This window comes from Ornithodoros turicata, unplaced genomic scaffold, assembly GCF_037126465.1.
Source record: "Ornithodoros turicata isolate Travis unplaced genomic scaffold, ASM3712646v1 Chromosome23, whole genome shotgun sequence".
NCBI classification, from domain to species: Eukaryota; Metazoa; Arthropoda; class Arachnida; order Ixodida; family Argasidae; genus Ornithodoros; species Ornithodoros turicata.
In genome coordinates, this window is record NW_026999342.1 from 1572910 (window position 1) to 1589399 (window position 16490).

The 16490-nt window shown below is 43.8% G+C and overlaps 1 protein-coding gene across 4 annotated transcripts in view; it reads left to right on the forward strand.

The window, feature by feature from the left end:
• LOC135373345 (NF-kappa-B inhibitor-interacting Ras-like protein 1) overlaps positions 1–16490 on the forward strand; it is a 42693-nt gene that overhangs the window by 21185 nt on the left and 5018 nt on the right. For 3 of the 4 annotated variants that reach the window (XM_064606561.1, XM_064606564.1, XM_064606560.1), the window contains 3 exons: positions 952–1047; positions 3010–3103; positions 15673–15759. In XM_064606561.1, coding sequence (XP_064462631.1) covers positions 952–1047; positions 3010–3103; positions 15673–15759 — 277 coding nt within the window. The remainder of the gene's footprint in view (positions 1–951; positions 1048–3009; positions 3104–15672; positions 15760–16490) is intronic. The other variant, XM_064606563.1, reaches the window with a different exon arrangement.

A 16490-nucleotide genomic window follows, 5' to 3' on the forward strand; every position in this document is an offset into this window, starting at 1 on the left:
TCTTTTTATGGCCATTCTTGCATGCACTTGCGATGTGTCCACACTTGTTGCAACGGAACGTCTTTCAACAGGCTCTCAAGGTTTCTCTTGCTGGAGAATACCACACAGTCTGCTGTGAGTGGGCGCACCGACAGAAAAAATGAAAATGGATCTCTTTTTCGTCTCGTCCGTGATGGAATTGGTGCCAAAGGAGGCATCCAGGCATTCTTTCTACTAGTCCCATGTCTCCTTGAGCTCTACGAACTCCACTAGTTTCCCAACGGTGGACGTGAAGTTTATTGTGCATACTCTGCCTGAGGAAGGGGCGGCGTCCCTCCCGTGTGCAGTTTAGCGGTTGCAGTGGGGGTTTTTGATTTGATGTCTTTGTAAGATCTTTCAGCAGGTATAAAATTATTTCAGGTGACAGTTCTTTGTCAGAGGAGAACATAAGATATCATGTATGTGATGCTGAGTCACAACAGTGCTTTGAATCTGTAATTTTATAAAATATTTTTTGTTTCTACATTATCCAAGAAAATAAAGTGTTTCCCATTTCAAGCAGCCGTTGACTGCTTGCCGCGGAAAATCGCGGAATTTACAGGTCGGTGCCACAGAATTTTGAATTTGCTGCAACAGAAAACCAGGGGCCTTAGTTATCATTGTCCTGCATTGACACAGATAACATAAATATGTATCATACTGCACTGTCCACTTTGTTCTATCATTGTTTCAGTTCTTCCTCCCCATACTGAGGGAGATGTTATCATCTCTAGCAATGAAGTCCTTGGTACAAACTCAAAAAGAATGTGCAAAACTTTGAGAGAGTATTGGAGTATCATTTTGTCTATGACTGCAAGTTTTGCCTACATTTCAGTATACACAAGGCGCTTACAAGCCTTAAATTGGATTTTACGTGAAAACAGAAACCGTGAAACTAACTGTTTGATGTATAGTTTTGCTTCATTTCTTTAGGGCATCGTGTTGATGTATGCAGTGAACAACAGGGAGTCCTTCTTGTTGTTGGAGCAGCTCAAAAAGGATATCGACAAGCACAAAGAAAAGAAAGAGGTGACCTATTCATTGTGCTTCACTTTTCGTCACAAACACTAACATGTGGAGGGCGAAATCCTTTCTCTGTTACGAAAATCGACCGGAGTTTTTTCCTACTGTTCGAAAGGTCATTTGAATTGAAGTCTCTCTTTTGTAGCATGCTCATACCATCAGTATATCAGTCCGTATATATATATATATACACACGAGGGGTGTTCAAGTCAGACCGGGACTTTTCATTTTTTGCATAAGTAAAATGAACTTACAGGCAAGAAATTAGTTTTATTTTTCAACGTAATCTCCAGCTGCACTAACGCACTTGTCCCAGCGTTTCACGAGGGCTTCGATGCCAGCAGCGTAGAAATCCTTACCGGCGCGTAGCAGCCATGATCGGACCACGTTCTTGTCCTCGTCGTCGCAGCTGAAGTGGCGGCCCCCAAGGAACGCCTTCAGTGGCCCGAAGAGATGGAAATCGCTGGGGGCGAGGTCTGGACTGTAAGGGGGATGTGGCAGCAACCCCCAGCCAGGTTCCTGTAAGGTGCGTGTCGTGAGATGCGCGGTATGCGGGCGTGCGTTGTCCTGTAGGAGGAGGACTCCTTTGGTGATGAGGCCCGGCCACTTTTGCTTCTGCGCCTTATGCACATCCCTGAGAGCCTGGCATTAATATGCACTATTGATGGTGGTACCACTGGGCAGAAAATCAACATGAACAACGCCAGCCTTGTCCCAGAAAACCGTGGCCATGACCTTCCCCGCTGGCGGGGTGCTTCGGAACTTCTTTGAAACTGACGAGCCAGGATGCTTCCACTGTTTTGATGCGCGTTTAGACTCAGGAGTGAAATGGTGCACCCATGTTTCATCGCACGTGATGATCCGATCAAAGAACGGCTGTCCTTCAGTGTAGAAACGGTACCTTAGCTCTTGGGAGATTTCCAGTCTTCCCTGACGGTCAAACACGGAGAGTTGCCTGGGGACCCAATGGGCACTAACTTTCGGAAACTGGAGGTGTTCATGAATGATAGTGTTCAACGTTTTCACAAAAAGGTTCGTCTTTCGAGCCAGTTCGAGACATGTTATCCGTCGGTCGTTGAGGATCAGGAGCTCCACCAGTGAGATGTTCTCAGGAACTCTGACGCTGGGCTCTGAGCCGCCCCGGCCGGGATCGTCCTGCACTGATGTACGGCCGTCTCCTAACTACTAACCATCCTCTTTCTGTTGCAAGGTATTCCAGACATTCATGATGCAAATAGCCCAAGCCATTAGTTTACACATCCGGGTATTTTATTAAAAAAAGTACTGTCAGTATGAATGTTTTGATGCAGTGGCGCCAAAGCAAGCAATTTGATTTAAAAAGAGCTAGCGCCATTATCACCACACATTGCATGAGTTCTGAACAGTGGAAGAACTCAGTGCATATTTAAAGTAGCACAGATGGCTGATGTCTTATTTTGCAACCTTTTTGTTCAAAAGTGATTGTACAAGAGTTTTTAACCACTGCCGGTGGTGGAAAGTCGCATTTGAAGCACAGGTCATGGGGACTCAAGCTTATTCTCAATATTCACTGCATTTGGTGCAGTAAAGTGTCTACTGTTTGAGACACTGAATCATATTGAATTCAGTGTAAATGTGATGGCTGTTCCTGTGGTGGCACTGCATGCTCCATGCATGTCAGAAAATTGTAATTAAGGCCACAGCACACATGAACACACAGTCAGCTGCTTCTCAGATAAATTTTCTGTTGGATCAGTATATATATGAACGCTTCTGAGAACTCCTGTGGACTTGCATTGAAGTGAAGTAAGCAGCAATGACAGGTGAACTCCTACCTAGCAGTTTTTTTACCCTAGCAGTGACCCTAGCAGTTTTTTGTGGTTGTCTCACCCTTATTAACATGTCTCTTTTGAGTGCATGGGTTCTGTGTGTACTACCAGCATAGTACTTACTGTTTTTTTCTTGTTTCATGTTTTTTTTTTTGTGCAGCTTTCTTTCCTGGTAATTGGAAACAAGGCAGATCTGAATGGAGAGCGTCAAGTGGACATCCAGTCTGCAATCAACTGGGCCACCAAGGAGAGAGGTACAATGCCTTATGCACTTGTGAGACAAAAGTTTTGCTGAAAGCAAGAAATTATGAAATATTGATCAACTCTCGATGCATGTGCAGTAACGTTTATCAAAGAATCTCCGCAGTACGCAAGCAAGCGTCAATAAGCTCATGTTGGACTTATGTTTGCAAACTATAGGTTTTCTCAATAGGAACAATCCAGGGTAGTTGGTATAGGTTCATGATGGCGAATAGCAGCAAGAAGACAAGGACAAAGGTAGAAGTAGACAGGACAACTGCTGTTGTCCTGTCTACTTCTACCTTTGTCCTTGTCTTCTTGCTGCTATTCGCCATCATATATGTCTTCTATGTACTCCCATAGCGATATACTTCCTGCCAATCTTATTTTGGTTTTGGTTTTCCTATATTTCTACATAAGAAATAATGTGCGGAAAATCGTTTTCGGTTTATCTCTCTTATCAGTTCCCCCCCGCCCCCCATTTTAGCAATCGTGTTTTCTGTTTTACTTGCAGCTCACACAAGACTTTTCTCATCGCGTAGCATCAAGAACTGCTGTTTCACCTCTAGTGTGGCATTTTCAGTCATGCTGAGCTATGCTAAAGGCAGAATGGCAAAATCCATTCAAAAGATACTAATGTTAGAATTTGTGTGACATCGACAGTACCCTCTGCACTCCGGTGCCCCTCTCACATCCCCTTTCTCCTCCCACTGGTCACATGATTTCCCTCTCCATTTACCAGCACCAAAATAACATTGAAACTTTCCACTGATCCAAGCTGGTCTTGAACCAGGGTGTAGCTTCATTCTGAAGCCTCGAGTCTTTATACGGTAGAAACGAAAGTCAGTGGTCAGTGTGCACCATAGTTAAACCTCATTATACAGCACAGTCCCATTAAATCAAACTCGAAGGGGCCCAAAGATTTGTTAGAATAAGGCTCTGTATGAATGAGGGCCTGATGCACTGGCAGGTCACACTAACTGCATCAGAGATGTGTCATGGCTCACTAGGCCTTGTTGCACATGTGCAACACTTCACATTCATATATTCCAAAATATTTACATATTTACAACATCTCAATGGTAAAAATAATTTGCTGTACACATTTGCATTCCCTTCCCACGACATAAGCATTGTTTTCAATCTACGAACCCAATCTACGAACCTCATCTATGGGTCATCATCCACACCTCTTTGTTGGCCCTGTACATCAACAGGAAGGGTTTTGAGCCCCTTAAAACAACAAGGCTTAGTTGCTTCGCCGCCCACAAGTGAGTGGCGTTGCTCTGCGGCGGCCAGTGGACGACGACGATGCACCATTGCTACCTCCCCCCCCCCCCCCCCCATGGCACAAGCCAGACAGCCGGTCTTATCAGCAATGTCCTGAAGAGAAGCCACGGATTGAGAAGCTCCCCAGCACATCTGGGACATTCCTTCATCGCCATTCAGGGCTCATGTCCAGGGATGCCGTCCCCTCTACATTTGGTGATCCAAGCATCGAACACCACAGTCCGATACACAAGTAGGACCTTCATCATCCCAAATTTTGCAGGACTACCTATGAACAACTCCGGATGCAGTCGTGGGAGGTATGGGGATTGCATTCCTTGATGTTGCTATACATAGAGGAGCAGATGGCACCATCAAGACAACAGTGTAAAGGAAAACATGTCACACTGGCCAGGCTTTGCACTGCAAGTCGGGACATCCTCTAGCACACAAGCAGGCAGTGGTACGATCCTTGTTATCCCGTTCCATAAAGACCAGCAAGACCGTAAGCAGTTCGTGACATTAACAGAAACCTGCAGAGAAGAGAGCACCCTAAGCCATTTATTGATCAACACTTATCGACAGATGGAACATACTAGGCAGGGAGCGGAGGAGACCTCGGAAATCTCTACATGTGTCACCATTCCCTACATAAAAGGTGTTTCAGAACCAATATGGTGGGCACTAGTTTAGGCAAACATAAAAACTGCTTTTAAAGTGCTATTCCAGACTCTGAAAAACAGTCCTTATTTTATTTAGTCCACGAAAAGGCATCCCAACGATTCTATATGCAAAATGTCAATCCTGTTTACAAACGCTGTGCATTTCTGTCAGTTTTTGACGATCTGCTGGGCCTCCACAAGTTTCGATGACGCGAGGAGTGGGTGACGTAATCATAAGCCTGCAAATTGCAATGATGTTATGTTCTGGAAAGGGCACCCGTCTCCTACCAACGACGCCGGCATCCGGGGAGGGTCACTTGGTGGAGAAGTCACGTGACACTGATCGAAAGAGGGAAAAATGGGAGAGATGGCTTCTCCCTCCTTTGTGTTTTCTTAAAGGTTGGAGCAGTAAGAGGATGTGTCACGTGGGGCTCCACTAACGGAGTGCAAAAAGTGAGCCCCCCCCCCCCCCCCCCCCCCCGGGAAACGCGAGGAAACAACGGCAAACTAATGTTAGAATTTAGAGCTCTCTGTACCTCTCAGCTCTCTGCAGGCTCTCATCTGGCACAGTTGTTGCCAGATGAGAGCCGGGTGCTCCGTCAGAGGCTGACATGATGTCACAGTTTTCAACAATAAAAATTAAATTCTTCTAGCTTTCGTGTCACGTAGAGCCCAAATACGAGGGGTGTTCAAGTCAAACCGGGACTTTCTGTCTCCTGAGTGTACAAATGGCTCACGCTACTTCTTTTTCATCATTTTCACACGCGACAGGCCTCCACGTTCACCACATGGTGGTCCAAAGTTTGTGCAAAACAGAAGAGACATGCTGGACAAGATGGCCGACAACGAGGTGAGCGCGCACATCGAACAGCGAATTGTCATCAAGTTTCTCGTGAATGAAGGCCTAAAGTCATCTGAAATTCACAGAAGACTTCAGGCTCAGTATGGCCACGATACACTTAGCTGCAGCAAAGCGTTTGAGTGGTGCAAATGGTTCCGAGACGACTGTACATCAGTGCAGGACGATCCCAGCCCGGGCTGCTCAGAGCCCAGCGTCAGAGTTCCTGAGAACATCCAACTTGTGGAGCGCCTGATCCTCAAGGACCGACAGATAACATGTCTCGAACTGGCTCGAAAGATGGACCTTTCTGTGGGAACGTTGAACACTATCATTCATGAACACCTCCAGTTTCGGAAAGTTAGTGCCCATTGGGTCCCGAGGCAGCTCTCCGTGTTTGACCGACAGAGAAGACTGAAAATCTCCCAAGAGCTAAGGTACCGTTTCGACACTGAAGAACAGCCGTTCCTTGATTGGATCATGACGTGTGATGAAACGTGGGTGCACCATTTCACTCCTGAGTCTAAACGCGCTTCAAAACAGTGGAAGCATCCGAGCTCGCCATCTCCCAAGAAGTTCCGAAGCACCCCGTCTGCGAGTAAGGTCATGGCCACGGTTTTCTGGGACAAGGCTGGCATTGTTCATCTTGATTTTCTGCCCAGTGGTACCACCATCAATAGTGCATATTACTGCCAGGTTCTCAGGGATGTGCATAAGGCACTGAAGCAAAAGCGTCCAAGCCTCATCACCAAAGGAGTCCTCCTCCTACAGGACAATGCACGCCCGCATACCGCGCATCTTACGACACGCTCCTCACAGGAACTTGGCTGAGAGTGGCTGCCACATCCAACTTACAGTCCAGACCTCGCCCCCTGCGATTTCTATCTCTTCGGGCCACTGAAAGCGTTCCTTGGGGGCCGCCAGTTCAGCTGTGACGACGAGGTCAAGAATGCGGTCCGATCATGGCTGCTACGTGCCGGTAAGGATTTCTACGCTGCTGGCATCCAAGCCCTCGTGAAACACTGGGACAAGCGCATTAGCCATTAGTGTATCTGGAGATTACGTTGAAAAATAAAACTAATTTCTTGCCTGTAAGTTCATTTTACTTTTGCGAAAAATGAAAAGTCCTGGTTTGACTTGAACACCCCTCGTATTTTGCAGGCATGTAAAGTGAGACAAGACACACACAGTAACACAACTTTGGTTGTATTCTGAGGACACGAGATTTAGTCCGTAGTGGCACTTTAAGCTCCAAACCACACTCAGGGCACTGGTCATAGATTAGGTCTCGATAGTCCAGAACTTTTAGCTCGTGAAGGTCATTGGGGTTGAGGAAACAATTGGAATCCTGGCACATAAATATAACTAAAGAGGATGTCAATAGGCATCCGGGAAGAAAAAGGGACCTGCAGCTTGTGGTACGTTATTCAGATGAAGAAACACTAATGAATTTTGAAACATCAAACTTTCTTCATTGTTATTATGTTGTTTGTCGGTATACGTATATGCCCATTAAAGATGTCAGTCTCCAGCATTTGGACTGTTTTTAAGAACGAGTTTGGACATGTTTGTGATGTTTGCGATGGGCTATGGCTCGTTTGCATACCAAAATTCGGCCGTCGATGTCTTCACACACGTGTGTGTTCCAGGATTTTTTAAACATGGAATGGCTTTCAGCTAGGATGGTCTCTTTCCGATCTCCCACTTTTGCTTGACATCCACTAACTAAAGAGTTCATTACTGAATTTTAGGTAATTAGTCATCTTGTAGTTGCACACTTTCTTAGAGAGGATGTCGGCCTGGCCGTAGAACTCAGCTGCAAAAACGGCATCTATTTTGCTCTGCTATTTTTTTTAATAAAAATTCTGTAATGAATAAAAATAGACACCCTATATAGACATCACCTAAGGTGTTACTTCCAAGATATCAGTTGCTTCGCAATGCTAACACTGAACTAAAAAAAAAGAAAACTTTCAAGATATGGCTGTTCACCGACGACTGTGCAGTGTACAGGGAAATAGACGGGCAGGGAAGCCATCTCGCATCCACTCTGCGCGATAAGTGCCATCCCCACTTGAGGCACAGAGACAGCTAACATAACAATGCTCGCTCCAGAGGCCATGGGTTAGGGAAGGGTGTATGATCGTCGTGCAGCATTGTCAACTTATTGTCCGAGGGACCGTCCAGAGGAGGTCAGGGTGAGCTCATGGCTGTCAATTGCAGTGAACTGCTCGCAGCAGGAACAACATTTCGCAGTGTGCTCGATAGATAGCATCGTGAGCGCCATTAAGTGATACGTGTCGGCGCGGAAACAGCATCGCCTCTCCTGCTCACACTTGCAACTCAGTGTTGCTGCTCTGAAGTGAAGCTTCTTTAGTGAATCTAGTCTACTCCTCTGTTATTACCCACGGTCCTGGCAGGAGTAGAGTGACCAGATGATGAAAGCTGTGAAAGTCGCTCGGTATCACCGCTGTGTGCAAAACCCTGCATCATTGCGATTTCTACGGATGTCTGGCTTACGTTCTGGGATGCACTAACTGTGCACCTTCGACGGTGAAAGCTGGCTGACGGCCACAACCTATGAGATGACTTTTTTTTTTTTTTCTACGCCTACGTTTTTTTTTTTTTTTTTTTTTCGATAGATGGCATGTGAGTCGCCTCAGGGTCCTGGCAGTCTAGGTGTCCCCAAGTTTTGCTATTCGCGGCAATCTTTGAAGTTTGAATCCTGAGAAAATGCTCTATGTACAGCAGAGCTCTTACATATCTGAAGCGTCCAAGTTACAAGCTTTCAGAAAAGCAGAGACTTTCTACAGGCTTGCCATTCCCTTTACAGTCTCTTTAATGAAAATTGGTACTTGGGCATGATTTTTTCTTTTGACTTAAAGTGGAACAGTCATGTTGGATTTACAGTGAGCAGGGCCTGTTGCTCACTCGGTTTGTTACTTTCTCATTTTAAGTAAGCTCCCCACAAGGTTAGATAAATTCTTTATTTCATATTTGTTTGATGCGTGTTCCAATATGCTTGCGTTCTATAGGACACCAGTATATTGGCCTTAAATGGTATGAGTAAAAAGTTCAAAATCATGCTACGAGGTTCATATGCAGTTGATATGGCTTTGGTAAAAGCGTCTCTGAAATAAAGGCTATGCTAGGGTGGGGCTCTCTCTCTGATCGCCGTAGAGATTTTCGCATGAAACTTTTTATAACATTTTCGCACAATTAATCTATTTTAATACTTCACTATATCTCACCACCTGCACATGTGTTATCGAGAGTTGACCATGACAAGAAAGTACTTCAATACCGTATGTTTGCAAAAGTGGCATTTCTAAATACTCATTTTTCCCATGCTGCCTGCGCCCATGCACACGACACACAACCCAAGGCTTGTAGTAAAGCATGGCTTTCGCTTATGTCTCTCTTCCTAACGGATTATACGAAACAAATTCCAGTGGACAAACACGGCATAATGTACGTGTAAATCGACGTGGTCAGCCTATACAGTCTACGACCGTACCGGCAGGATTTTTAGCCGGCAGATAATTTACGCGGTACTAAAATTATCTGCACTAAATTAAAGCCAATCATGTAATCAGTTCTGCCCTGAGGATGACAGTCGGACTAACTATAGTAAAAAGATCTTGTGTACCATACCTTCTCAACTCTGTCTAGTAGCTTTTCCACAGCCTTGACGGCCTCCGAAGAACTTGGCTTCGATAAACCCTTCGCAACGTTTGAGATGAAGGTTCTTAGCTTTATTCTTGGATTAAGGATGCAGGCAGCTATGAAATGGTCCATCTCCCAATGTAATGCTCTTTCACAGAGTTTCTGTTGAGATTGCACCAAACATACACTTATTTCTTGCTAGGCTGTGCTGTACAAATAACTTTTTAGGTGCTGGTTCTGTTATTGCTGAGCAATGTTTGCTTGGGTTGGTTTCGTGCTTTAATTTACCCTGTTTTTGTTCTTGTGATTATTACCCCTACTGTAATGCCTACGTGCATAGTAGATATCTAAATGAATAAATAACTAGGGGTGTGCGAATCCGAATATTTTAAGTCGAATCGAATATCAAATCGAATGAGGGAAAAAATTCCGAATACCGAATCGAATATCGAATATCCTTGCAAAATTTACAATATGTGACTTTCGCACTAAAAGTTTCGATTTTGTAGCCCATGGCTCTAGTGCAATATTTCTGGCATTAACTGTCACAAGAGAGACATGCAATTCTTCTGTTCAAAGCCACTACTCTTTAATTTTATGTGAGAGTGCTTCCTGCTTTCCAGGTGAGCCTACACTTACTGGAGTACTGGAGTGGTTACCTTCATTTAAAAATTTTATGTCAGGCAGTAGCACGTTACACGGATGAGGCTGTATAATTGCTTCAGACAACCACAGGCCATTTGTGAAACAAACGAATTGGCATCCTACCTTAGCTTTGCCATGAACACCCTTTAGTTTCTTTGCACTCGCCCTAGGAAGTTGCACTACTGAAATTTTAGACTGAAAGGACATCTTTAAGACACCCTTCTTGTTCGTGGGCTGTAGACATTATTCAAGATCTCTAACTTTTTAAAGGCAACCTCACAGACATTAAACCAAAGTCCCTCGTCAGCACCGCTAAACGACATATGGGAGGGGCGCCACCCCTTCCACAGACGATGTCTACAAAACTAACTTTGGATAAAGTTATCTCAAACAAAACACCGTCCTGCCTGTGTTGGTCCTGCAACAAGGTCAATTTCATAAAGCAGGCTTCACCTCATGCACGGAAGCATCAGGTGAAGCCCACCTTCGGATTGTGTCGTTCATATTCGTGGAATAGGCCAATATTCGAAAATTCGAATACTGGATATTCGATTCGCGAATCGAGTAGTTCGAGCGTGATATTCGATTCGAATTCGAGAACTCGAATATTCGCACACCCCTATAAATAACCACTATTTCATAGTAAAAGTGTTTGCTGTACTGTCAATTTCTGGTACAACAAGCTCGCTCTCATGTCTTGTGCTTCCTCCTTGACCTTGTCTGTTTTCACACCACTCCTTAAGTATCATAGGAGCATTCCAAAACTTCTCATTGTTGAGATTAATTTGTGGTGCAATAGCCTCGCTCTCGTATCTTGTGCTCCCTCTTTGTCCTTATATATTTTTGCGCCCCTCCCTAGGTATCATGTTTTACCTACATGCCCAAAACTTCTAGGTTGTTGAGGTTAATTTCTAGTTCAGTGTGGTTGCTGTCATGTCTTGTACTTGCTTTTGTCCTCATATTTTTTTGTTCCCCTCTCTAAGTATCATGTTGTACCAACATGCCCAGACTTCTATATTGTTTACTAATTTTTAGTACAGTGGGGTCATGCTCGTGTCTTGTGTTATGTCTTCGTTCCTGTCTGTGGTAGTGCCCCTCCCTGGGTATCATATTGTAGCAGCATGCAAGTACTTCTACATCGTTGAGAGTAATTTCTGGTATGACTGAGTTAGACCAAAATGAATGGGTGGCTTTCAAGTAGAGACGTGGCACTACGCACGGTGGGACTTAAACTTACGGTTCAAACTTTTAGTTTCGCTCAATTGAAGCAAAGCAAGAGTTTATAAAATTTGGCTTAAACGACAACCAGGATGAGTTTGCCTGGAATCGCCTCCCCCCAAACAAGTAACTTCATTTAACACATTCTTTGCACACACTTTTCTTATTGCAAAGTTTAGATTTCGCAGTGATGGAACTGCTGTGCCGTTTGCGCCAAAGTGCGCCATTTGGGATTGCCTGCGCAACCCCGCGCCGAAAAAGCAATTTTTCCTAATTCTGCGCCACAGCTGCACCGAACAAAGATGCCCCGGTTCGAACGCATGAACACGAAACAAAAACCGCGAGCGATGCTCCCGCGCCCTCTCTATTCTCGTCATGCCTCTGAACAACGAAGCCGAGTCATGCCAAGTCGATGCCAAGTCACAGGCCCCAAGAAAAAATGCAACAACAAGTGAACAGTATACTCGCTTCGAATACTGTGTCGTCAATCCTTGTACAAAGGAATATACAGGACTACCAATATTACCCCAGTAGCTCACTAGTCACTGTTTTCACTGTTTGTTCAAATTTCTTTTGCCCGTTCTCCGCAGTGTGTCGCCACCCCTAACGTGGAATCGTGCAATATGTTTTTTTATGTTAACTTAATACAAAAATCGTATTACGTTGTTGTACTTCAAAGAGAAGTTGTGAACAATAAAGCATCAAGCAATAAGCAATAAGTGCATCAAGTGTGTGCGTACTGGACGAAAGGTGGTGGTGCAAATTTACCGAGCATTGGACACGTCACGTGCCTGCGATGGAATATTGGCTCGTTTGCATGGGAGTTGTTTTTAAACAACTGCGTTTTAACTAATTGTGGATAGGCATAACTGACGACGCTGATTCCGGAGTTGCCGGCGCCTCTACTATGGATCATTCTCAGGGTGTAGGCCCGTAAGGACAGCACAAGCAATTGAGCATTCAGGACTTGAACCGTACATGCCGATACTTGTTCCCAGATGTCCTGAACCCCAATATTCACTAGAAAGTGGAGAGTATGTATTGCAAACACGATGTATTGCTCGGGACGCAGTGGAATACATACGGCGGAGGTGCGCCATTCTGTGAAATTCTGCGCCAAATGTGTTTTTTTTGTGTGCCAGAGCCACCGCCCCCAGGCTTGGAGGCAGTTCCATCACTGATTTCGTGATACTTTGTGCATGGTTTGGTTTCGTTTGGCATACGCTTTAAAATCGAGATCTTTTGCTGTGCGAAATGGTCGGTTTCAACACAGTTAATTTGATGTTTGAGATAACGAAGATAACAACCAGCATTTCAGATATGGTGCAACAAAACATACAAGCTGTATACTATGCAGCAGCAGAAGATGCAAGCTGCTAAGCATTATTATTACAATGTCTCACTCTCTAATTTTCTGAAGACAAATCCTAGGAAGTTTTGGCACACAATTCGTCCTAAAGAATCTAACGTGCACTTTTTCATGATCTGTGGAGATATTTCCTCTGATGCTTCAATCATTTCCGACCACTTTAACGGTTACTTTTCTTCCGTATTTGGTTCACATGACGAGGGCGGTACAGACTTCGTTCTAGCCGATGAGGTTCCTCCGATAAACGATCTGCATTTCTCTGCTTCTGGCATTTTCAACCAGCTGTTGAAACTTGATTCTAAGAAGAGTACCATAATTTCACCCGTATTAGCCGCAGCTTCTGCGCGATTTTTTTTTTCTCGTGGGCGCTATGCGGCTTATCTGATGACTTTTTTTTTTTTTCAGGTATTTTCCCCATACACTGATTTTAACGAAAGGGTCGACAGTGTCTCTGGAATAGCACTGCCCTGCTGATGCACGGACAGTGCCTAACAGGGATGGGTCCACATTCGAGTAGATTGCCCCCATGCAGCTTTAACGAAAGTGGTGACAGTGATTCATGCCTTCTGGAAGACCACTGACCCATCAATACATGAAAAGCGCCCAACAAGGGCACAATCCGATCTTGGTAGAACTCTAGAACTGACCTCCTTTGTTGTACACTATGCTGATCCCGGAGTATGAACCACAGGGTTTATGGCATTACTCTATGGTCTCCTTTGTCGCACATAGGAGTCGTCTCGTATTGCCCGCGGCTTATCTGCGGGAAAATTTTCAAAACGTTCCTAAAAACGCGTCCTGCGGCTTATCTGTGGTGTGGCTTATACGCGTGAAAATACGGTAGTGGTCCTGACACAATCTCAAACGTCTTCTTGGCTAGATATGCTGAGTGGATGTCCAAATACTTAGAAATAATATTCAATAAGTCGTTTAATTCTGAGCAGGTGCCTGATATATGGAAGAAAGCTATTGTTGTGCCTATTTTTAAATCAGGCAACAAGCAGCTTGTACAGAATTATCGTCCAATTTCATTAATGTCTACCGCCTGCAAAGTATTTGAACATGTATTATGTAACCATATAACAGATTTTTTGGAGTCCCACTCTTTGTTGTCTGAGTATCAGCACAGTTTTCGGCGTGGGTTACTCCACTGTTACACAGCTTATAGAGCTTGTCCACAGTCTGGCAACTGGCATTACTAGGAACAAACAAACAGATGTTATATTCATTGATTTTAGCAAGGTGTTTGACCTTGTATGCCACCGTAAACTACTCTTAAAATTGCAGTCCCTGCTGAAAAACTCGAAAATTGTATCACGGATTAAGGATTACCTTTCATGTCGATCACAGTGTTCTTTATAACCAGTGTACTTCCGCAGATACCCATGTGATCTCTGGCGTCCCACAAGGGTCTGTGTTGGGACCGCTGCTCTTTTAATTGTTTATTAATGATATTGCTAAGGATGGTTCCAGCGGAGATAAGGCTTTACACAGATGACTGCTTCATCTATAAAGAGGTGACTTCACATAGTGATCAATTATTACTCCAAGAGTCTTTAGATAGAATCACTGCGTGGTGCAACAAGTGGGGCATGCTCATTAACTTCGGAAAATGTGCCAAAATGACATTTACACGCTGTTATTCTGTGCTCCTTTTTGACTATAAAATTGACCATTCGGTTATAGCATCAGTCGACAGTTACAAATACCTGGATGTTATCCTTAACCAGAAATTGTCCTGGTCACCACATATAGAAATGATCTGTTCCAAAGCGCTGAAGAAGGTTGGCTATTTGAGGAGGACATCAAAATTTACTACGCCTGAAATTAGGTTACTTGCATACAAAACGCTAATACGCCCGGTCCTGGAATATGCATGTGAAGTGTGGGACCCATACAATAAGTCTGATATTGCTAAACTTGACTCGGTCCAAAATAAGGCAGTACATTTTATATTATCGCGTTACGATCCATGGTTTTCACCAAGCGCAGCACTTCGTGACCTTGACATTACTCCACTAAAAGTTCGACAGCGTGATCTTCACCTTAGAACATTTCATTACGGCGTGCTCTTCGCCTTAGAGCATTTCATTCTATTATTAATTGTAAAGTAAGAACTCCTTTTAGCAAATATTTATCATACGCTGGAACATCCTCACTCAGAAGCTCTAATCAGCTAAATATTGTACCCATTTGTACCCGTGTTGACGTTCTTAAGTATAGCTTTTTTCCTTGTTGCGTTGAAGACTGGAACGCTCTGGATGGTTCTGTCCGCCAATTCTCCTGTGAATGCTTCTTTGATGCACTCCAGCAATAACCCCCATAAAGGGGTTGCAGTATGTTTAAATAAAATAAATAAAGCAGTCTTCGGCACTCTGAGGATCATATGCATGTAGTCGTTTCCTTTTACTTTGAGACGAAGTTGTGACTTTAATGGAATTATTTTCGCATTATGAGTTTATAATGTTATCACAGCCATGCACAATTAAACATTGTAAGTACACATTTCCTGACAACCGCCTACACACCTTAGTTCAATTTTCTTTGATGCTGATGACATTTTTCTAAAGGTGCAGAATCCCAGGGTATGTGATTCATTTTATGTCCCTTTTGCCACAGAATTAGTGCATCTAAGCGCCGAAAATCCGCCTACTTTTATGTTGAAAACATGCTGATGCTATGCGACTCCAGCAGAACTTCGGACTGGAAGCATAAATCCACATGACATTGCAATTCCCTTACATCATATTGACGGGAAGTTGCAAACCACCCACTAAACCAAACACCCAGCAACATGTTTCATATACCAGTAGGCAATTTGTCCTTGCTGTCGAGTCTAAAATTTACACTAGGTTGCATTAGTACATGAATATGTTGGGTTAAACTTTACAAAGAAAGCAACAACTTCTATTTCAGTGCGGTTGGTGGAGGTGACGGCAATGGACCGCAAGAGCCTCATTGAGCCATTCATCTACCTGGTCTCAAAGATCAACCCACCTCCCAGTATGTATTACACAAACCTCTTTCACTGACATACAAAATGCCTTACTACAGTAAACATTTTGGTATCATAAAGAGTAGCCTCGATATGCTTCCAAGGACCTTTCAAACAATGCAGGTGAAATGTTTTTATGCAGTTTGCATAAGCACCAAAACACCTTTAAGTATGAAATATTGTGCAAGTAGAAAATGTCTGAGATTGCAAAAATTAAGCGCACAGCATAATATCAGTAAGGCCTCATGTCCTGAACAGAACACTGAAACGAGCATCCACTGCTGATGCCACACACAGTCACGAAAGGTAAACGTTGGATTAACTTGTTGCACAAAGGAAATGCTGCAAAATCCAAAGAAAAGTCAAGGGAAGCAAGACATACAAAACATGTCTATCAGAGTCAGAATCAAATTTTGGTCTGATTGTGATGACAGCAGGTTTTCATCGTAACTCATGTACAGCAAGTCATTAGCTTTAATGCTATCTAAAGCATTGCTAATGAATAGGGCCCAGGAATTTATGCACAAAAATATTTCAAAATATGCATGCAAATATGCGGCACAAAATATGCATAGATATGCAGGAATATTATGACGTGGGGAATCTTGCTCCGAAAGCTTTTGCATAACTTGGAACCGTATAAATATGTAATCTTCCTGAAAAACGTTCTGTAAATTAAAATGTATATAGTAAAACCCGCGGATAGCGATATCGCGTATAACGATATCCCTCGTAAAAC